The 23,989-nt window shown below is 48.9% G+C and overlaps 1 protein-coding gene across 1 annotated transcript in view; it reads left to right on the top strand.

Annotated features, from left to right (window-relative positions):
- INTS3 (integrator complex subunit 3) overlaps positions 1-23,989 on the top strand; it is an 86,937-nt gene that overhangs the window by 42,004 nt on the left and 20,944 nt on the right. Inside the window, 11 exon segments of the mRNA XM_056547332.1 lie at positions 682-773; positions 4,326-4,432; positions 8,130-8,261; positions 10,966-11,095; positions 13,317-13,371; positions 13,456-13,559; positions 13,635-13,679; positions 13,748-13,867; positions 17,369-17,522; positions 19,701-19,769; positions 19,923-19,998. Coding sequence (XP_056403307.1) covers positions 682-773; positions 4,326-4,432; positions 8,130-8,261; positions 10,966-11,095; positions 13,317-13,371; positions 13,456-13,559; positions 13,635-13,679; positions 13,748-13,867; positions 17,369-17,522; positions 19,701-19,769; positions 19,923-19,998 — 1,084 coding nt within the window.

The following is a 23,989-nucleotide window of genomic DNA, read 5'->3' as shown; positions in this document are numbered from 1 at the left end:
TATAGGCTCCTGATCCCCAAAGTCACATGGAGACCAGCGTCATTTATTTCTACCATATGTTTAATTATTGCCAAAGATTATAGTGCGGACCACCCTAACAGACTAAGTTGTGTTCAGCAGCCAGCGGGGGGCGCTCTGCATTGGTGGAATCCGCCAGCCTTACCTTTTGTGTTCCAGAACTCCTCTCACAGTCATGGCTGCCCCCACCTTCCCCGTCCCACTCGGCTAGGCCCTGGAGACACAGAAAATGTAAGAAATGTTCCCAATTTTGGAGTTAGGTTGTAGGAAGTGCGTCCTGTGGGATCGGCCCCCTCCTCACTGCCTTTACTACCCCGTCCTTCCCCACACTGGATAATTATTGTTCTATATCCAGTCCAGGTTTTTCTCATTTGCTAAATTCCTCCACTAAGGAGCCCACAAATCATGTGTGACAGGCCGACCCGGAGAACATGGGAGATGGGCGTCTCTTCTATGGGACAACATGGGGCTTGGCGGTGCACCCTGTTACAGTATGAGGGGAGCGTATGATGGCAGTATAGAAGAGTATTGCTATGCTGGCCGTAATGTCTGTACCCAGAACCTCAGTGCATAGCGGCTCAGTGATGAAATGATCATTCTCAGCCTAGACCTGTGCAGCACCGAGGTGTTCATGCTTCATGTCCATGTTTTCTCCTTGTACAGATAATCCCCAATTTTTACCCACCGCTAGAGGGTCATGTGAGACAAGGTGTGTTCAGCTCCCTCACCCACATCATGGAGAAAAGGGTCCTGGCGTAAGTACCGACAGCTACTGAAATACTGCCCCCTATAGACATTAATATAAGTACAATAACACTGCCCCCTATAGACATAAATATAAGTACAATAACACTGCCCCCTATAGACATAAATATAACTACAATAAAACTGCCCTCTATAGTCATAACTATAACTACAATAACACTGCCCCCTATAGACATAAATATAACTACAATAACACTGCCCTCTATAGACATAAATATAACTACAATAACACTGCCCCCTATAGACATAAATATAACTACAATAACACTGCCCCCTATAGACATAAATATAACTACAATAACACTGCCCCCTATAGACATAACTAAAATAACACTGTCGTCCCTATAGACATAAATATAACTACAATAATGCTGCCCCCTATAGACATAAATATAACTACAATAACACTGCCCCCTATAGACATAAATATAACTACAATAACACTGCCCCCTATAGACATGAATATAACTACGATAATACTGCCCCCTATAGAAATAAATATAACTACAATAATACTGCCCCCAGACATGAATATAACTACAATAACACTGCCCCCTATATACATAAATATAACTACAATAACACTGCCCCCTATAGTCATAACTATAACTAAAATAATAGACGTCCCCATAGACATAACTATAACTACAATAATACTGTCCCCATAGACATGAATATAACTACAATAACACTGCCCCCTATAGATATAATTACAACTACCATAACACTGTCCCCTATATACAAGAATATAACTACTATAAAACTGCTCCTATATACAAGAATATAACTACTATAATACTGTCTCCTATATACAAGAATATAACTACTATAATACTGCTCCTATATACAAGAATATAACTACTATAATACTGCTCCTATATACAGGAATATAACTACTATAATACTGCCCCTATATACAAGAATATAACTACTATAATACTGATCCTATATACAAGAATATAACCACTATAATACTGCTCCTATATACAAGAATATAACTACTATAATACTGCTCCTATATACAAGAATATAACTACTATAATACTGCTCCTATATACAAGAATATAACTACTATAATACTGCTCCTATATACAAGAATATAACTACTATAATACTGCCCCCTATATACAAGAATATAACTACTATAATACTGCCCCCTATATACAAGAATATAACTACTATAATACTGCTCCTATATACAAGAATATAACTACTATAATACTGCTCCTATATACAAGAATATAACTACTATAATACTGCTCCTATATACAAGAATATAACTACTATAATACTGCTCCTATATACAAGAATATAACTACTATAATACTGCTCCTTTATACAAGAATATAACTACTATAATACTGCTCCTATATACAAGAATATAACTACTGTAATACTGCTCCTATATACAAGAATATAACTACTATAATACTGCTCCTATATACAAGAATATAACTACTATAATACTGCTCCTGTATACAAGAATATAACTATTATAATACTGCTCCTATATACAAGAATATATCTACTATAATACTGCTCCTATATACAAGAATATAACTACTATAATACTGCTCCTATATACAAGAATATAACTACTATAATACTGCTCCTATATACAAGAATATAACTACTATAATACTGCTCCTATATACAAGAATACAACTACTATAATACTGCTCCTATATACAAGAATACAACTACTATAATACTGCTCCTATATACAAGAATACAACTACTATAATACTGCTCCTATATACAAGAATATAACTACTATAATACTGCCCCCTATATACAAGAATACAACTACTATAATACTGCCTCCTATATACAAGAATATAACGACTATAATACTGCTCCTATATACAAGAATGTAACTACTATAATACTGCTCCTATATACAAGAATGTAACTACTATAATACTGCTCCTATATACAAGAATATAACTACTATAATACTGCTCCTATATACAAGAATATAACTACTATAATACTGCTCCTATATACAAGAATATAACTACTATAATACTGCTCCTATATAACAAGAATATAACTACTATAATACTGCTCCTATATACAAGAATATAACTACTATAATACTGCTCCTATATACAAGAATATAACTACTATAATACTGCTCCTATATACAAGAATATAACTACTATAATACTGCTCCTATATACAAGAATATAACTACTATAATACTGCTCCTATATACAAGAATATAACTACTATAATACTGCTCCTATATACAAGAATATAACTACTATAATACTGCTCCTATATACAAGAATATAACTACTATAATACTGCTACTATATACAAGAATATAACTACTATAATACTGCTACTATATACAAGAATATAACTACTATAATACTGCTCCTATATACAAGAATATAACTACTATAATACTGCTCCTATATACAAGAATATAACTACTATAATACTGCTCCTATATACAAGAATATAACTACTATAATACTGCTCCTATATACAAGAATATAACTACTATAATACTGCTCCTATATACAAGAATATAACTACTATAATACTGCTCCTATATACAAGAATATAGCTACTATAATACTGCTCCTTTATACAAGAATATAGCTACTATAATACTGCTCCTATATACAAGAATATAACTACTATAATACTGCTCCTATATACAAGAATATAATTACTATAATACTGCTCCTATATACAAGAATATAACTACTATAATACTGCTCCTATATACAAGAATACAACTACTATAATACTGCTCCTATATACAAGAATACAACTACTATAATACTGCTCCTATATACAAGAATACAACTACTATAATACTCCTCCTATATACAAGAATACAACTACTATAATACTCCTCCTATATACAAGAATACAACTACTATAATACTCCTCCTATATACAAGAATATAACTACTATAATACTGCTCCTATATACAAGAATATAACTACTATAATACTGCTCCTATATACAAGAATATAACTACTATAATACTGCTCCTATATACAAGAATACAACTACTATAATACTGCTCCTATATACAAGAATACAACTACTATAATACTGCTCCTATATACAAGAATACAACTACTATAATACTGCTCCTATATACAAGAATACAACTACTATAATACTGCTCCTATATACAAGAATATAACTACTATAATACTGCTCCTATATACAAGAATATAACTACTATAATACTGCTCCTATATACAAGAATATAACTACTATAATACTGCCCCTATATATAAGAATATAACTACTATAATACTGCCCCTATATATAAGAATATAACTACTATAATACTGCTCCTATATACAAGAATATAACTACTATAATACTGCCCCTATATACAAGAATATAACTACTATAATACTACTCCTATATACAAGAATATAACTACTATAATACTGCCCCTATATACAAGAATATAACTACTATAATACTGCCTGTGTGACTGTTGTATGGCCCTGGTTGTCCTGTGGTAACATGGTTGCTGACCGCCATCACTCTTTCTCTGCAGACATCTGGCTCCGCTATTCCATAACCCCAAACTGGACAAAGAACTAAGATCGATGCTCAGAGAGAAGTTCCCCGAGTTCTGTAACCTCCCATCTCCTGCCTCAGAAAGTAAGGGCAGCACGTGAGTATGTGGCGGTGTGACTCTGCTGCCTCGTCTCTGCTCACCTCATTTCTTGCTCTCGGTCTCCCCCTGTCTCTGATCTGTTTCCCCCCTGTCTCTGATCTGTTTCCCCCCCGTCTCTGATCTCTGCTCCCCCCTGTCTCTGATCTCTGTTCCCCCCCCCTGTCTCTGATCTCTGCCCCCCGTCTTTGATCTCTGCCCCCCCCTGTCTCTGATCTCTGTTTCCCCCCGTCTCTGATCTCTGTTTCCCCCCGTCTCTGATCTCTGTTTCCCCCCGTCTCTGATCTGTTTCCCCCCGTCTCTGATCTGTTTCCCCCCGTCTCTGATCTGTTTCCCCCCCGTCTCTGATCTCTGCCCCCCTGTCTCTGATCTCTGCCCCCCGTCTCTGATCTGTTTCCCCCCCCGTCTCTGATCTCTGCTCCCCCGTCTCTGATCTCTGTTCCCCCCCCCCCCCTGTCTCTGATCTCTGCCCCCCCGTCTTTGATCTCTGCCCCCCCTGTCTCTGATCTCTGTTTCCCCCGTCTCTGATCTCTGTTTCCCCCCGTCTCTGATCTCTTTCCCCCCGTCTCTGAACTCTGCCCCCCCGTCTCTGATCTGTTTCCCCCCGTCTCTGATCTGTTTCCCCCCGTCTCTGATCTGTTTCCCCCCCTGTCTCTGATCTCTGCCCCCCCGTCTCTGATCTCTGCCCACCCGTCTCTGATCTCTGCCCACCCGTCTCTGATCTCTGCCCCCCCGTCTCTGATCTCTGCCCGTCTCTGATTTCTGCCCCCCTTGTCTCTGATCTCTGCCCCCTACCTCGTCTCTGATCTCTGCCCCCTACCTCGTCTCTGATCTCTGCCCCCTACCTCGTCTCTGATCTCTGCCCCCTACCTCGTCTCTGATCTCTGCCCCCTACCTCGTCTCTGATCTCTGCCCCCTACCTCGTCTCTGATCTCTGCCCCCTACCTCGTCTCTGATCTCTGTTTCCCCCCTGTCTCTGATCTCTGTTTCCCCCCTGTCTCTGATCTCTGTTTCCCCCCTGTCTCTGATCTCTGTTTCCCCCCTGTCTCTGATCTTTGTTTCCCCCCTGTCTCTGATCTTTGTTTCCCCCGTCTCTGATCTCTGTCCCCCCCTGTCTCTGATCTGTCCCCCCCTGTCTCTGATCTCTGTCTCCCCACTGTCTCTGCCCCTCTGTCTCTAATCTGTTTCCCCCCGTCATTGATCTCTTTCCCCCCCGTCATTGATCTCTTTCCCCCCCGTCATTGATCTCTTTCCCCCCCGTCTCTGATCTCTTTCCCCCCCGTCTCTGATCTCTTTCCCCCCCGTGTCTGATCTCTTTCCCCCCCGTCTCTGATCTCTTTCCCCCCCGTCTCTGATCTCTTTCCCCCCCGTCTCTGATCTCTTTCCCCCCCGTCTCTGGTCTCTTTCCCCCCCGTCTCTGATCTCTTTCCCCCCGTCTCTGTTCTCTGTCCCTTCCTGTCTCTGTCCCCTCCTGTCTCTGATCTGTTTCCCCCGTCTCTGATCTGTTTCCCCTCTGTCTCTGATCTCTGTCCCCCTCCCTGTCCCCCCCCCCCCCCCCCCGTCTCTGATCTCTGCCCCCGCCCCTGTCTCTGATCTCTGTTCCCCCTCTCTTAATCTTCTCTCTCTTTCTTTCCTACTCTCGTGTCTCAGTGTTTCCTATCGGGGGAACCATTATCTCCCACTCATCACAGTAATGATCATTATATTGTGGGAAACAAACCGAGGAATAAGCGTCTCCCACCACGAGCGCAGCGGCTGATAATGTAATAGTCATATAATGACACAGAAATAGCTATTCATCTGTGATCACAGCCCCGCCCCTTGTATGACATCACTAATATATTATAGTAATATAATGACGTGTGATCACAGCCCCGCCCCCTGTGTGACATCACTGATATATAATAGTAATATAATGACGTGTGATCACAGCCCCGCCCCCTGTATGACATAACTAATATAATAGTAATATAATGACATGTGATCACAGCCCCGCCCCCGTATGACATCACTGATATAATATAATAGTAATATGACATGTGATCACAGCCCCGCACTCTGTATGACATCACTGATATAATATAATAGTAATATAATGACATGTGATCACAGCCCCGCCCCCTGTATGACATCACTGATATAATATAATAGTAATATAATGACATGTGATCACAGCCCCACCCCCTGTATGGCATCACTGATATAATATAATAGTAATATAATGACATTTGATCACAGCCCCGCCCACGTATGACATCACTGATATAATATAATAGTAATATAATGACATGTGATCACAGCCCCGCACCCTGTATGACATCACTGATATAATATAATAGTAATATGACATGTGATCACAGCCCCGCCCCCTGTATGACATCACTGATATAATATAATAGTAATATAATGACATGTGATCACAGCCCCACCCCCTGTATGACATCACTGATATAATAGTAATATAATGGCATATGATCACAGCCCCGCCCCCTGTATGACATCACTGATATAATATAATAGTAATATAATGACATATGATCACAGCCCCGCCCCCTGTATGACATCACTGATATAATATAATAGTAATATAATGACATGTGATCACAGCCCTGCCCCCTGTATGACATCACTGATATAATAGTAATATAATGACATGTGATCACAGCCCCGCCCCCTGTATGACATCACTGATATAATAGTAATATAATGACGTGATCACAGCCCCACCCCCTGTATGACATCACTGATAGAATAGTAATATAATGGCATGTGATCACAGCCCCGCCCCCTGTATGACATCACTTATAAATCAGTAATATTAGGACATGTGATCACAGCCCCGCCCCTCTATGACATCACTGATGTAATATAATGACATGTGATCACAGCTCCGCCCCTGTATGACATCACTGATATAATATAATAGTAATATAGTAACATGTGATCACAGCCCCGCCCCCTGTATGACATCACTGATATAATATAATAGTAATATAATGACGTGATCACAGCCCCGCCCCTGTATGACATCACTGATATAATATAATAGTAATATAATGACATGTGATCACAGCCCCGCCCCCTGTATGACATCACTGATATAATAGTAATATAATGACATGTGATCACAGCCCCGCCCCCTGTATGACATCACTGATATAATGTAATGGTAATATAATGACATGTGATCACAGCCCCACCCCCTGTATGACATCACTGATATAATAGTAATAATGGCATGTGATCACAGCCCCGCCCCCTGTATGACATCACTTATATAATAGTAATATTATGACGTGATCACAGCCCCGCCCCCCTCTAGGACATCACTGATATAATATAATAGTAATATAATGACATGTGATCACAGCCCCGCCCCTGTATGACATCACTGATATAATAGTAATATAATGACATGTGGTCACAGCCCCGCCCCCTGTATGACATCACTGATATATGTCTACATGAAGTAATCATACCCTGACATATCTTCTCATTTCATTGGTTTAATTATCTTTAATTTCCGAATTGTTTCTTACATTTTCGATTGTTTTTTTTATAAGCACAAAAATATAGATCAAGCCATTGTCACTTATATTTTGGGGAGATATTATGGGGTGCAGGCGTGGAGCGGATGATGGCGGCTGCGCACATCTCATATAATGCTCTCATCGCTCTTCTCAGTAAAGACAGAGGAGCCGGTCTCCATGGAGATGGACAACAGTCTTGTAGACAAGGAGGAGAGCTGCTACGACAGTGCGGAGGCCGCCTTCAGTGATGACGAGGAGGAGATGAACAGCAAATCATCAGACAACGGTGAGGAGCGCCACAGTCTCCACATTACAGTGCCCCTAATGGACTACCGACCTCACCCTGATCAGACTCCAGACCAGAGCCCCTATCAACATGGATCAGACCCAGGACCAGAGCCCCTATCAACCTGGATCAGACCCCAGACCAGAGCCCCTATCAACCTGGATCAGACCCCAGACCAGAGCCCCTAATAACCCTGATCAGACTCCAGACCAGAGCCCCTAATAACCCTGATCAGACTCCAGACCAGAGCCCCTATCAACCTGGATCAGACCCCAGACCAGAGCCCCTATCAACCTGGATCAGACCCCAGACCAGAGCCCCTAATAACCCTGATCAGACTCCAGACCAGAGCCCCTAATAACCCTGATCAGACTCCAGACCAGAGCCCCTAATAACCTGAATCAGACCCCAGACCAGAGCCCCTATCAACCTGGATCAGACCCCAGACCAGAGCCCCTAATAACCCTGATCAGACTCCAGACCAGAGCCCCTAATAACCCTGATCAGACTCCAGACCAGAGCCCCTAATAACCTGAATCAGACCCCAGACCAGAGCCCCTATCAACCTGGATCAGACCCCAGACCAGAGCGCCTAATAACCCTGATCAGACCCCAGACCAGAGCCCCTATCAACCTGGATCAGACCCCAGACCAGAGCCTCTAATAACCTGATTCAGACCCCAGACCAGAGCCCCTAATAACCTGATTCAGACCCCAGACCAGAGCCCTTAATAACCTGAATCAGACCCCAGACCAGAGCCCCTATCAACCTGGATCAGACCCCAGACCAGAGCCCCTAATAACCTGATTCAGACCCCAGACCAGAGCCCCTAATAACCTGAATCAGACCCCAAACCAGAGCCTCTAATAACCTGAATCAGACCCCAGACCAGTGCCCCTAACAACCTGGATCAGACCCCAGACTAGTGCCCCTAATAACCCTGATAAGACCCCAAACCAGAGCCCCTAATAACCTGATTCAGATCCCAGACCAGAGCCTCAAATAACCTGAATAAGACCCGAGCCCCTAATAACCTGAATCAGACCCCAGACCAGAGCCTCTAATAACCTGAATCAGACCCCAGACCAGTGCCCCTAACAACCTGGATCAGACCCCAGACTAGTGCCCCTAATAACCCTGATAAGACCCCAAACCAGAGCCCCTAATAACCTGATTCAGATCCCAGACCAGAGCCTCTAATAACCTGAATAAGACCCGAGCCCCTAATAACCTGAATCAGACCCCAGACCAGAGCCTCTAATAACCTGAATCAGACCCCAGACCAGAGCCCCTAATAACCTGGATCAGACCCCAGACCAGAGCCCCTAATAACCTGAATCAGACCCCAGACCAGAGCCCCTAATAACCCTGATAAGACCCCAAACCAGAGCCTTAACAACCTGGATCAGACCCCAGACCAGAGCCCCTAATAACCCTGATAAGATCCCAGACCAGAGCCCCTAATAACCTGAATCAGACCCCAGACCAGAGCCCCTAATAACCCTGAGAAGACCCCAGACCAGAGCCCCTAACAACCTGGTTCAGACCCCAGACCAGAGCCCCTTATTACCCTGATAAGACCCCAGACCAGAGCCCCTAATAACCTGGATCAGACCCTAGACCAGAACCCCTAATAACCTGGATCAGACCCTAGACCAGAGCCCCTAATAACCTGGATCAAACCCCAGACCAGAGCCCCTAATAACCCTGATAAGACCCAAGACCAAAGCCCCTAATAACCTGGGTCAGACCCCAGACCAGAGCCCCTAATAACCCTGATCAGACCCCAGACCAGAACCCCTAATAACCTGAATTAGACCCCAGACCAGAGCCCCTAATAACCCTGATAAGACCCCAGACCAGAGCCCCTAATTACCCTGATAAGACCCCAGACCAGAGACCCTAATAACCTGGATCAGACCCCAGACCAGAGCCCCTATCAACCTGGATCTGTCTCCAGACCAGAGCCCATAATAACCCTGATAAGACCCAACACCAGAGCCCTAAATAACCCTGATCAGACCCCAGACCAGATCCCCTAATAACCCTGATCAGACCCCAGACCAGAGCCCCTAATAACCCTGATCAGACCCCAGACCAGAGCCCCTAATAACCTGGGTCAGACCCCAGACCAGAGCCCCTAATAACCCTGATCAGACCCCAGACCAGATCCCCTAATAACCCTGATCAGACCCCAGACCAGAGCCCCTAATAACCCTGATCAGACCCTAGATCAGAACCCCTTTCAGACCTCAGACTGAACATCAGACAAGATCTCCTAACAGACTCCTGACCAGACAGTTAGGGCCACAACCACTACCATGACTTGGTGACTCACACACAAAGGAGATTTTAGTGCAAAATTTCCTCAGTGGATCTTCTCCATTCCCCGGAATCGGAACTTATTTCATGTGGCATTTTATTCCCCCCCAGCATTCTCCTGTACCCAGTCTCAGCCAGTGAATTTTGTCACTGCTGCTGTTCTCAGAAGGAGGGGGCCAAGGACAGGTAAGTGACTGAACCCCGTACAGGAGAATGTGGGGGGTCCCGGTGCTCAAACACTGGTATAGAGGATAAGTTTTAGTCACCCGGAGTACTTCTTTAAGGTGCCTCGCCTTGGGAGGACGAGGAGTCAGGGAGCAGGGATTGGCTGCATTGATGGAGGGTTTGAGCCTTCTAAACCGTATCCTCTCCATCCTACAGGGAAAAAGAGGGAGTTCCGCTTCCACCCCATCAAAGAGCCGATCATAGAGGAGCCGGTGGACATCACCCCGTATCTGGAGCAGCTGGAGGAACCGCTCAGGGAGAAGGTGGTGGCTCTGCAGAAGGAGAGGTATGTGGTGCCCATAGTGAGGGCTCTGCAGAAGGAGAGGTATGTGGTGCCCATAGTGAGGGCTCTGCAGAAGGAGAGGTATGTGGTGCCCATAGTGAGGGCTCTGGAGAAGGAGAGGTATGTGGTGCCCATAGTGAGGGCTCTGCAGAAGGAGAGGTATGTGGTGCCCATAGTGAGGGCTCTGCAGAAGGAGAGGTATGTGGTGCCCATAGTGGGGGGGGAGGCTCTGCAGAAGGAGAGGTATGTGGTGCCCATAGTGAGGGCTCTGGAGAAGGAGAGGTATGTGGTGCCCATAGTGAGGGCTCTGGAGAAGGAGAGGTATGTGGTGCCCATAGTGAGGGCTCTGCAGAAGGAGAGGTATGTGGTGCCCATAGTGAGGGCTCTGGAGAAGGAGAGGTATGTGGTGCCCATAGTGAGGGCTCTGGAGAAGGAGAGGTATGTGGTGCCCATAGTGAGGGCTCTGGAGAAGGAGAGGTATGTGGTGCCCATAGTGGGGGCTCTGCAGAAGGAGAGGTATGTGGTGCCCATAGTGAGGGCTCTGGAGAAGGAGAGGTATGTGGTGCCCATAGTGAGGGCTCTGGAGAAGGAGAGGTATGTGGTGCCCATAGTGGGGGCTCTGCAGAAGGAGAGGTATGTGGTGCCCATAGTGAGGGCTCTGGAGAAGGAGAGGTATGTGGTGCCCATAGTGAGGGCTCTGGAGAAGGAGAGGTATGTGGTGCCCATAGTGGGGGCTCTGGAGAAGGAGAGGTATGTGGTGCCCATAGTGAGGGCTCTGGAGAAGGAGAGGTATGTGGTGCCCATAGTGAGGGCTCTGGAGAAGGAGAGGTATGTGGTGCCCATAGTGAGGGCTCTGCAGAAGGAGAGGTATGTGGTGCCCATAGTGAGGGCTCTGGAGAAGGAGAGGTATGTGGTGCCCATAGTGGGGGCTCTGCAGAAGGAGAGGTATGTGGTGCCCATAGTGAGGGCTCTGGAGAAGGAGAGGTATGTGGTGCCTATAGTGGGAGAGAGGCTCTGCAGAAGGAGAGGTATGTGGTGCCTATAGTGGGAGAGAGGCTCTGCAGAAGGAGAGGTATGTGGTGCCCATAGTGAGGGCTCTGCAGAAGGAGAGGTATGTGGTGCCCATAGTGGGGGCTCTGGAGAAGGAGAGGTATGTGGTGCCCATAGTGAGGGCTCTGGAGAAGGAGAGGTATGTGGTGCCCATAGTGAGGGCTCTGGAGAAGGAGAGGTATGTGGTGCCCATAGTGGGGGCTCTGCAGAAGGAGAGGTATGTGGTGCCCATAGTGAGGGCTCTGGAGAAGGAGAGGTATGTGGTGCCTATAGTGGGAGAGAGGCTCTGCAGAAGGAGAGGTATGTGGTGCCCATAGTGGGGGCTCTGGAGAAGGAGAGGTATGTGGTGCCCATAGTGAGGGCTCTGGAGAAGGAGAGGTATGTGGTGCCCATAGTGAGGGCTCTGGAGAAGGAGAGGTATGTGGTGCCCATAGTGGGGGCTCTGCAGAAGGAGAGGTATGTGGTGCCCATAGTGGGGGCTCTGGAGAAGGAGAGGGATGTGGTGCCCATAGTGAGGGCTCTGGAGAAGGAGAGGTATGTGGTGCCCATAGTGAGGGCTCTGGAGAAGGAGAGGTATGTGGTGCCCATAGTGAGGGCTCTGGAGAAGGAGAGGTATGTGGTGCCCATAGTGAGGGCTCTGGAGAAGGAGAGGTATGTGGTGCCCATAGTGAGGGCTCTGGAGAAGGAGAGGTATGTGGTGCCTATAGTGAGGGCTCTGCAGAAGGAGAGGTATGTGGTGCCCATAGTGAGGGCTCTGGAGAAGGAGAGGTATGTGGTGCCCATAGTGGGGGCTCTGGAGAAGGAGAGGGATGTGGTGCCTATAGTGGGGGCTCTGGAGAAGGAGAGGTATGTGGTGCCCATAGTGAGGGCTCTGGAGAAGGAGAGGTATGTGGTGCCTATAGTGGGAGAGAGGCTCTGCAGAAGGAGAGGTATGTGGTGCCTATAGTGGGAGAGAGGCTCTGCAGAAGGAGAGGGATGTGGTGCCCATAGTGGGGGCTCTGGAGAAGGAGAGGGATGTGGTGCCTATAGTGGGAGAGAGGCTCTGCAGAAGGAGAGGTATGTGGTGCCTATAGTGGGAGAGAGGCTCTGCAGAAGGAGAGGTATGTGGTGCCCATAGTGGGGGGGCTCTGTGTACCCCCATGTTTCGTTGTTGATGGCGCTTCTTGCGTTGCAGTGACATGGAGTCGCAGTGTGAGCTGATGCAGGACATTGTGGAGCAGATCCTGGAGGTGAGTGACGTCTGGTGAAGTGTAGATGACAATGTGATGATGTCATCAGCGCTCACCTCACCGCTGTCCCTTCCCCCTGTGCAGGATGACTTTGACTCGGAGCAGCTGTCGGTGCTGGCGTCCTGTCTCCAGGAATTATTCAAAAGCCATTTCCGTGGTGAGGTTCTTCCGGAGGAGATCACCGAGGAGTAAGTCAGCAGAGCGTGCGGCCCAGTGTGCTGCTCATTCCAGGTTGTCACTGACCATCCTGTGCTTATTGGCAGGTCTCTGGAGGAGTCTGTGGGGAAGCCCCTCTACCTAATATTCAGGTAAGTGCCATCTTCCCTCCCCGTCCCTGGACACTTCACCACAGCAGCTAATACTTGTCTCCTTCCAGGAACTTGATTCAGATGCAGGAGGACAGCAATGGCTTCTCTCTGCTCCTCGACCTGCTCTCCGAGCTCTACCAAAAACAGCCCAAGATCGGCTACCACCTGCTGTACTACCTGAAGGCCAGGTGAGGCGCTGTGGTCCCAGGGGCAGGAACCATCATGGGCCCACAGATCTCCCTCGATCCCCTAATAATCATGTCACTAGTGGAGGTCCCAGCGAGATAATCCCGTCAGATTCAGTGCGCCCACATGTGAGATTTTGGGGCATTATACAGATGTTTGACCCTTCCCCTTTTTTCATTTTTGCACTTTTGTTTTTTCCTCCTCACCTCTAAAAATCATAACACATCATTTTCCACTTAGGCTGCATTCACACCACGTTTTTGCAATACAGTTCCCGTATACGTTTTCTATGTGAAAACCGTATGGAACCGTATTGGAAACCGTATGCATTGACTCTCCATTGAAAACCGTATGCCAAAAGATCCATCAGGTTTTGTCCGTTTTGCATCCTGTACGGTTTTGTCAGTTTTTTTTCCTGTACCCAAAACTGTAGTCTACCATGGTTTTAGGTCCGGTTGAAAAACTGTTTTAAACCGTATACGTTTTTTTTAACATGGGAGTCAATGGGAATCGTACAGAACTGTAAGTGCGTACAGTTCCATCCGGTTTTCACCATACGGTTTTTGACTTTGCACAGTTTTTTTTCTTGGAATTTCAATCAAACAAGTAAAACTTTATTCAAAATGGAGTGAAAAGTTAAAAACGTATACTTTTTTTTCTTAAAAAACGGATGCAACCGGATGTCAGTTTTCAAACGGTATACGGTTTTTAACTGTATACGGGTTAAAATTTGCACACACGTTTTGATACAGTTTGGTCATGTTTTGAGGAATCCTTTTTTCCTCAAAAACCTGATATGGGAACTGTATTGCAAAAACGTGGTGTGAATGCACCCTTAAAAATCCATAGAAAGGCTTGTTCTTTGCGCCAACAATTTTACTTTGTAATACCATTAATAAATTAACCACAAAATCTATGGCGAAACCAGAAAACAATTTTGGGGCAAAATTGAAAAAAAGAAAAGGCCATTTTGTAAATTTTAGCGGCTTCCGTTTCTACGCAGTGCAGTTTTCGGTAAAATATGCACCTTATATTTATTCTGTAGGTCCATACGGTTGCAATGATACCCAATTTATATAGGTTTGATTTTATTTTAATACAAAAAAAAATCATAACTACATGCACCAAAAGTAATACGTTGAAAAATGTCCTCTTCTGACCCCTATAACTTTCAAATTTTTCCGTATAAAGGGCGGTATGAGTACTGTTTTTTTTTTTGCGCCGTGATCTGAAGTTTTTATCAGTACCTTTTTTGTTTTGATCGGACTTTTTGACCACTTTTTATTCATTTTTTAATGGTATGAAAAGTGACCGAGCGGTTTAATTAACAATATATTTTTATAGTTCGGACATTTACGCACGCGGCGATACCACATATGTTTATTTTTATTTACACAGTTTTTTTTTTTTTTTTTTTAATGGGAAAAGGGGGGTGATTCAAACTTTTATTAGGGAAGGGGTTAAATCATATTTATTAACACTTTATTTTCACTTTTTTTTTTTTTTTTGCAATGTTATAGCTCCCATAGGAGACTATAACACTGCATACACTGATTTCCTACACTGATCACTGCCATGCAATAGCATAGCATTGATCAGTGTTATCGCCGCTCGACTTATTCTGCCTGGATCTCAGGCACAGAGCAGTCATTCGGCAATCGGACAGCTAGAAGGCAGGTAGGGATCCTCCTCGCGTCCTGCAAGCTGTTTGGGACACGGCGATTTCACCGCGGCGGTCCCGTACAGCACCACTGAGCTAATCGGCAATGTTTACCTTTGTTCTAGACACGGCGATCAAGTTTGATCGCCGCGTCTAAAGGGTTAATTCCCGGACATCAGCCCGATCAGCAATGTCCAGCGTTAGCTGTGGGTCCTGGTTTCTTATAGCAACCGCGACCCTCCGAGTATGATGCGCTCACCTGCTAAGCGCACGTCATAACTCGGGAGCCGCAGATGGACGTTAATGAACGTTTATTTGCGGCAAGGGGTTAAAGGGGTACTCCTGACAATTTTATTTATTAATATTAAAATAATAAACTTTAACTTGCCTCCCTAAGGTAAGTTAAAGTTTATTATTTTAAGTTAAAAAATTGGCAGGAGTACCCCTTTAACCTCTAAAGGATGCAGGGCGTACAGGTACGCCCCGGGCACCTGGTGCTTGGCACTCTAGGATGCCATGGATATGAAGCGAGTGCAGGAGCTGTGCCCACATCATATACTGTCGTGCTGATGTGCGCCATTAACCCCTCAGATGCCATGATCAATATTCACACAGCCGCAGGGATCAGATCAGCCAAGATGGCGGACACCTGCCTACGAGCAGACCAGAATGTAGATTGCAGATAACACTGATCACAGATACGCCTATGCATAGAACCAATCTAAAGCCTGCAAAAAATAATCCCCTATGGGGACTAAAAAAGTGTTATTAAAACTTTTTAATTCTTTTTTTATTTTTTAATAGTGAATAAGCCCCTCCTCCAAAAAATAAAATCCCCCTCTTTTCCCATTTTAAAAGTAAAAAATTAAAATAAAACATATTTGGTATATTATGTTATTATGTTAAGGATCCCGTATGGTGAACGGCTTAAATACAAAAGTCCAAAATTATACATTTTTAATCCCCTCATATATCTTAAAAAGAAAAAGCGAAAAACACAAAAATGGAAAGTTTGGCAGGAGTACCCCTTTAAGTATTTACATAAAGTTTGTCAGGAGTACCCCTTTAAGTGGTTACATAAAGTTTGTCAGGAGTACCCCTTTAAGTGGTTACATAAAGTTTGTCACGAGTACCCCTTTAAGTGGTTACATAAAGTTTGTCAGGAGTTCCCCTTTAAGTGGTTACATAAAGTTTGTCAGGATTACCCCTTTAAGTGGTTACATAAAGTTTGTCAGGAGTACCCCTTTAAGAGGTTACATAACGTTTGTCAGGAGTACCCCTTTAAGTGGTTACATAAAGTTTGTCAGGAGTACCCCTTTAAGTGGTTACATAAAGTTTGGCAGGAGTACCCCTTTAAGTGGTTACATAAAGTTTGTCAGGAGTTCCCCTTTAAGTGGTTACATAAAGTTTGTCAGGAGTTCCCCTTTAAGTGGTTACATAAAGTTTGGCAGGAGTACCCCTTTAAGTGGTTCCAGTGGGTGGTGGGCTCTATAGAGTTGCATTTTTAGCTCAGTGGGTGAGCGGGCACTATGTCCTGTGCTGCCCTCCTGCTCGGGTGTTTACTTCTCATTACCGCGCTCATCCTGCTCTAATAACCTCCAGTCGCCGCTCTCTGTCCGGTCGCCTCATTAACACATTAATTATCATCCAGAGCTGCGCTCCCCGTCCGGTCCCTTAAGAGCCGTCCGCTTCCTGTCCTTGTGTCAAGCTGTGAAGAACAGAGACACGGTGCCAATCCGGAGACGTGCGCCATGTTTGTCCCTCTGCCATCAAGGTTTTAGCCCCTGGACCCTGTCACATGACCCCCTGGCCCTCCGCTGACTCTCTCTCTTTATGACTGCAGCAAAGCAGCGGCGGGGAAGATGAACCTGTACGAGTCGTTTGCTCAGGCCACCCAGCTGGGCGATCTTCACACGTGTCTGATGATGGACATGAAGGCGTGCCAGGAGGATGATGTGCGGCTGCTGTGCTACCTGACACCCTCCATATACAGTGAGGTAAGTGTGGCTTCTGTGGTGGGCAGAGTAGCTATGACAGGCAGTGCTTCTATGGTGGGTGGAGTAGCTGTGGTGGGCGGTGCCTCTATGGTGGGTGGAGCAGCTATGGTGAGCAATGCTTCTATGGTGAGTGGAGTAGCTGTGGTGGGCAGTGCCTCTATGGTGGGTGGAGTAGCTGTGGTGGGCGGTACCTCTATGGTGGGTGGAGTAGCTGTGGTGGGTGCCTCTATGGTGGGTGGTGCCTCTATGGTGGGTGGAGTAGCTGTGGTGGGCGGTGCCTCTATTGTGGGTGGAGTAGCTGTGGTGGGCGGTGCCTCTATGGTGGGTGGAGTAGCTGTGGTGGGCAGTGCCTCTATGGTGGGCGGAGTAGCTGTAGTGGGCGGTGCCTCTATGGTGGGCGGAGTACCTGTAGTGGGCGGTGCCTCTATGGTGGGTGGAGTAGCTGTAGTGGGCGGTGCCTCTATGGTGGGCGGAGTAGCTGTAGTGGGCGGTGCCTCTATGGTGGGCGGAGTAGCTGTAGTGGGCGGTGCCTCTATGGTGGGCGGAGTACCTGTAGTGGGCGGTGCCTCTATGGTGGGTGGAGTAGCTGTAGTGGGCGGTGCCTCTATGGTGGGTGGAGTAGCTGTAGTGGGCGGTGCCTCTATGGTGGGCGGAGTAGCTGTAGTGGGCAGTGCCTCTATGGTGGGTGGAGTAGCTGTGGTGGGCAGTGCCTCTATGGTGAGTGGAGTAGCTGTAGTGGGCAGTGCCTCTATGATGGGTGGAGCAGCTGTGGTGGTGGGTGGAGTAGCTGTGGTGGGTGCCTCTATGGTGGGTGGTGCCTCTATGGTGGGTGGAGCAGCTGTGGTGTGCGGTGCCTCTATGGTGGGTGGAGTAGCTGTGGTGGGCAGTGCCTCTATGGTGGGTGGAGTAGCTGTGGGCTGTGGTGGGCAGTGCCTCTATGATGGGTGGAGCAGCTGTGGTGGGCGGTGCCTCTATGGTGGGTGGAGCAGCTGTGGTGGGCGGTGCCTCTATTGTGGGTGGAGTAGCTGTGGTGGGCGGTGCCTCTATGGTGGGTGGAGTAGCTGTGGTGGGCAGTGCCTCTATGGTGGGCGGAGTAGCTGTAGTGGGCGGTGCCTCTATGGTGGGCGGAGTACCTGTAGTGGGCGGTGCCTCTATGGTGGGCGGAGTAGCTGTAGTGGGCTGTGCCTCTATGGTGGGCGGAGTAGCTGTAGTGGGCAGTGCCTCTATGGTGGGTGGAGTAGCTGTGGTGGGCAGTGCCTCTATGGTGAGTGGAGTAGCTGTGGTGGGCAGTGCCTCTATGATGGGTGGAGCAGCTGTGGTGGGCGGTGCCTCTATGGTAGGTGGAGCAGCTGTGGTGGGCAGTGCCTCTATGGTGGGTGGAGCAGCTGTGGTGGGCAGTGCCTCTATGGTGGGTGGAGCATCTGTGGTGGGCGTTGCCTCTATGGTGGGTGGAGCAGCTGTGGTGGGCGGTGCCTCTATAGTGGGTGGAGTAGCTGTGGTGGGCGGTGCCTCTATGGTGGGTGGAGTAGCTGTAGTGGGCGGTGCTTCTATGGTGGGTGGAGCAGCTGTGGTGGGCAGTGCCTCTATGGTGGGTGGAGTAGCTGTAGTGGGCAGTGCCTCTATGGTGGGCGGAGTAGCTGTAGTGGGCAGTGCCTCTATGGTGGGCGGAGTAGCTGTAGTGGGCAGTGCCTCTATGGTGGGCGGAGTAGCGTGGTGGGCAGTGCCTCTATGGTGGGTGGAGTAGCTGTGGTGGGCAGTGCCTCTATGGTGGGTGAAGTAGCTGTGGTGGGCGGTGCCTCTATGGTGGGTAAAGTAGCTGTGGTGGGCGGTGCCTCTATGGTGGGTAAAGTAGCTGTGGTGGGCAGTGCTTCTATGGTGGGTGGAGTAGCTGTGGTGGGCGGTGCCTCTATGGTGGGTGGAGTAGCTGTGGTGGGCGGTGCTTCTATGGTGGGTGGAGTAGCTGTGGTGGGCGGTGCTTCTATGGTGGGTGGAGTAGCTGTGGTGGGTGGTGCCTCTATGGTGGGTGGAGTAGCTGTGGTGGGCGGTGCTTCTATGGTGGGTGGAGCAGCTGTGGTGGGCAGTGCCTCTATGGTGGGTGGAGTAGCTGTAGTGGGCGGTGCCTCTATTGTGGGCGGTGACACATGATGGCGGTTCTCTGATCTCTCTGCTCTTCTTCAGTTCCCGGATGAGACGCTCCGGAGCGGGGAGCTGCTGAACATGATCGTCGCGGTCATTGACTCGGCCCAGGTAGCGTGTGACGTTCTGTATGGTGGAGGGTCTTTATATGGGGAGGGGGTAACGCTTAATCCTTATATACATATACATGATAAGATCTCTGCTTGCTGTGATGGTGCAGCCTCCTCAGGTGTTTCTGTTTATACGTCTCGTTCTTCTCTTCAGCTGCAGGAGCTCGTGTGCCACGTGATGATGGGGAACCTGGTGATGTTCCGCAAGGACTCTGTGCTGAATATCCTGAGTGAGTAGATCGGGCGGGGGGGGGTGTGGTCAGTGATCTCTGTACTGTGAGTGGTGGGGGGGTGTGTGGTCAGTGATCTCTGTACTGTGAGTGGTGGGGGGGGTGTCGTCAGTGATCTCTGTACTGTGAGTGGTGGGGGGGGTGTGGTCAGTGATCTCTGTACTGTGAGTGGTGGGGGGGTGTGTGGTCAGTGATCTCTGTACTGTGAGTGGTGGGGGGGGTGTCGTCAGTGATCTCTGTACTGTGAGTGGTGGGGGGGGGTGTGGTCAGTGATCTCTGTACTGTGAGTGGTGGGGGGGTGGTCAGTGATCTCTGTACTGTGAGTGGTGGTGGGGGGTGGTCAGTGATCTCTGTACTGTGAGTGGTGGGGGGGTGTGGTCAGTGATCTCTGTACTGTGAGTGGTGGGGGGGGGGGTGGTCAGTGATCTCTGTACTGTGAGTGGTGGGGGGTGGTTTGGTCAGTGATCTCTGTACTGTGAGTGGTGGGGGGGTGGTCAGTGATCTCTGTACTGTGAGTGGTGGGCGGTGTGGTCAGTGATCTCTGTACTGTGAGTGGTGGGGGGTGTGGTCAGTGATCTCTGTACTGTGAGTGGTGGGGGCGGTGTGGTCAGTGATCTCTGTACTGTGAGTGGTGGGGGGCGGTGTGGTCAGTGATCTCTGTACTGTGAGTGGTGGGGGGTGTGGTCAGTGATCTCTGTACTGTGAGTGGTGGGGGGGGGGTGTGGTCAGTGATCTCTGTACTGTGAGTGGTGGGGGGGTGGTCAGTGATCTCTGTACTGTGAGTGGTGGGGGGTGGTTTGGTCAGTGATCTCTGTACTGTGAGTGGTGGGGGGCGGTGTGGTCAGTGATCTCTGTACTGTGAGTGGTGGGGGGGTGGTCAGTGATCTCTGTACTGTGAGTGGTGGGCGGTGTGGTCAGTGATCTCTGTACTGTGAGTGGTGGGGGGGGTGTGGTCAGTGATCTCTGTACTGTGAGTGGTGGGGGGGGCGGTTAGGTCAGTGATCTCTGTACTGTGAGTGGTGGGGGGGTGTGGTCAGTGATCTCTGTACTGTGAGTGGTGGGGGGGGTGTGGTCAGTGATCTCTGTACTGTGAGTGGTGGGGGGCGGGGGGGGTCAGTGATCTCTGTACTGTGAGTGGTGGGGGGCGGTGTGGTCAGTGATCTCTGTACTGTGAGTGGTGGGTGGGGTGTGGTCAGTGATCTCTGTACTGTGAGTGGTGGGGGGGGTGTGGTCAGTGATCTCTGTACTGTGAGTGGTGGGCGGTGATCTCTGTACTGTGAGTGGTGGGGGAGTGTGGTCAGTGATCTCTGTACTGTGAGTGGTGGGGGGGGTGTGGTCAGTGATCTCTGTACTGTGAGTGGTGGGGGGGGTGTGGTCAGTGATCTCTGTACTGTGAGTGGTGGGGGGCGGGGGGGGGTCAGTGATCTCTGTACTGTGAGTGGTGGGGGGGGGGGGGGTGGTCAGTGATCTCTACTGTGAGTGGTGGAGGGGGGTGTGGTCAGTGATCTCTGTACTGTGAGTGGTGGGCGGTGATCTCTGTACTGTGAGTGGTGGGGGGTGTGGTCAGTGATCTCTGTACTGTGAGTGGTGGTGGGGCGGTGTGGTCAGTGATCTCTGTACTGTGAGTGGTGGGGGCGGTGTGGTCAGTGATCTCTGTACTGTGAGTGGTGGAGGGGGGTGTGGTCAGTGATCTCTGTACTGTGAGTGGTGGGCGGTGATCTCTGTACTGTGAGTGGTGGGGGGTGTGGTCAGTGATCTCTGTACTGTGAGTGGTGGGCGGTGATCTCTGTACTGTGAGTGGTGGGGGGGCGGTGTGGTCAGTGATCTCTGTACTGTGAGTGGGGGGTGTGTGGTCAGTGATCTCTGTACTGTGAGTGGGGGGGGGGTGTGTGGTCAGTGATCTCTGTACTGTGAGTGGGGGGGGGGGTGTGGTCAGTGATCTCTGTACTGTGAGTGGTGGGGGGGTGTGGTCAGTGATCTCTGTACTGTGAGTGGTGGGGCGGTGTGGTCAGTGATCTCTGTACTGTGAGTGGTGGGGGGGGGGGGTGTGGTCAGTGATCTCTGTACTGTGAGTGGTGGGGGGGGGGTGGTCAGTGATCTCTGTACTGTGAGTGGTGGGGGGGGGTGGTCAGTGATCTCTGTACTGTGAGTGGTGGGGGGGGTGTGGTCAGTGATCTCTGTACTGTGAGTGGTGGGGGGGTGTGGTCAGTGATCTCTGTACTGTGAGTGGTGGGGGGCGGTGTGGTCAGTGATCTCTGTACTGTGAGTGGTGGTGGGGGGTGTGGTCAGTGATCTCTGTACTGTGAGTGGTGGGGGGGGTGGTCGTGATCTCTGTACTGTGAATGGTGGGGGGGGGGGTGTGGTCAGTGATCTCTGTACTGTGAGTGGTGGGGGGGGGGGGTCAGTGATCTCTGTACTGTGAGTGGTGGGGGGGGGCGGTGTGGTCAGTGATCTCTGTACTGTGAGTGGTGGGGGGGGGGTCAGTGATCTCTGTACTGTGAGTGGTGGGGGGGGAATGGGTGTGGTCAGTGATCTCTGTACTGTGAGTGGTGGTGGAGGGGTGTGGTCAGTGATCTCTGTACTGTGAGTGGTGGGGGGTGTGGTCAGTGATCTCTGTACTGTGAGTGGTGGGGGGTGTGTGGTCAAGTGATCTCTGTACTGTGAGTGGTGGGGGGTGTGTGGTCAGTGATCTCTGTACTGTGAGTGGTGGGGGGGTGTGGTCAGTGATCTCTGTACTGTGAGTGGTGGGGGGGGCGTTGTGGTCAGTGATCTCTGTACTGTGAGTGGTGGGGGGGTGTGGTCAGTGATCTCTGTACTGTGAGTGGTGGGGGGGGGTGTGGTCAGTGATCTCTGTACTGTGAGTGGTGGGGGGGGGGGGGTGGTCAGTGATCTCTGTACCGTGAGTGGTGGGGTGTGGGGTGTGGTCAGGGATCTCTGTACTGTGAGTGGTGGGGGTGTGTGGTCAGTGATCTCTGTACTGTGAGTGGTGGGGGGGTGTGGTCAGTGATCTCTGTACTGTGAGTGGTGGGGGGGTGTGGTCAGTGATCTCTACTGTGAGTGGTGGGGGGGGTGTGGTCAGTGATCTCTGTACTGTGAGTGGTGGGGGGGGGGTGTGGTCAGTGATCTCTGTACTGTGAGTGGTGGGGGGTGGTGTGGTCAGTGATCTCTGTACTGTGAGTGGTGGGGGTGTGTGGTCAGTGATCTCTGTACTGTGAGTGGTGGGGGGGGGGTGTGGTCAGTGATCTCTGTACTGTGAGTGGTGGGGGGGTGTGTGGTCAGTGATCTCTGTACTGTGAGTGGTGGGGGGTGGTGTGGTCAGTGATCTCTGTACTGTGAGTGGTGGGGGCGGTGTGGTCAGTGATCTCTGTACTGTGAGTGGTGGGGACGGTGTGGTAAGTGATCTCTGTACTGTGAGTGGTGGGGGGTGGTGTGGTCAGTGATTTCTGTACTGTGAGTGGTGGGGGGTGTGGTCAGTGATCTCTGTACTGTGAGTGGTGGGGGGGCGGTGTGGTCAGTGATCTCTGTACTGTGAGTGGGGGGGGTGTGGTCAGTGATCTCTGTACTGTGAGTGGGGGGCGGTGTGGTCAGTGATCTCTGTACTGTGAGTGGGGGGGGGCGGTGTGGTAAGTGATCTCTGTACTGTGAGTGGGGGGGGGTGTGGTCAGTGATCTCTGTACTGTGAGTGGGGGGGGGCGGTGTGGTCAGTGATCTCTGTACTGTGAGTGGGGGGGGGGGTGTGGTCAGTGATCTCTGTACTGTGAGTGGTGGGGGTGTGTGGTCAGTGATCTCTGTACTGTGAGTGGTGGGGGGGGCGGTGTGGTCAGTGATCTCTGTACTGTGAGTGGTTGGGGGGGGTGGTGGTCAGTGATCTCTGTACTGTGAGTGGTGGGGGGGTGTGGTCAGTGATCTCTGTACTGTGAGTGGTGGGGGGGTGTGGTCAGTGATCTCTGTACTGTGAGTGGTGGGGGGGTGTGGTCAGTGATCTCTGTAC

Source organism: Hyla sarda, chromosome 11 (genome assembly GCF_029499605.1).
Source record: "Hyla sarda isolate aHylSar1 chromosome 11, aHylSar1.hap1, whole genome shotgun sequence".
NCBI lineage: Eukaryota > Metazoa > Chordata > Amphibia > Anura > Hylidae > Hyla > Hyla sarda.
This window is presented reverse-complemented; position numbering and strand designations above follow the sequence as displayed.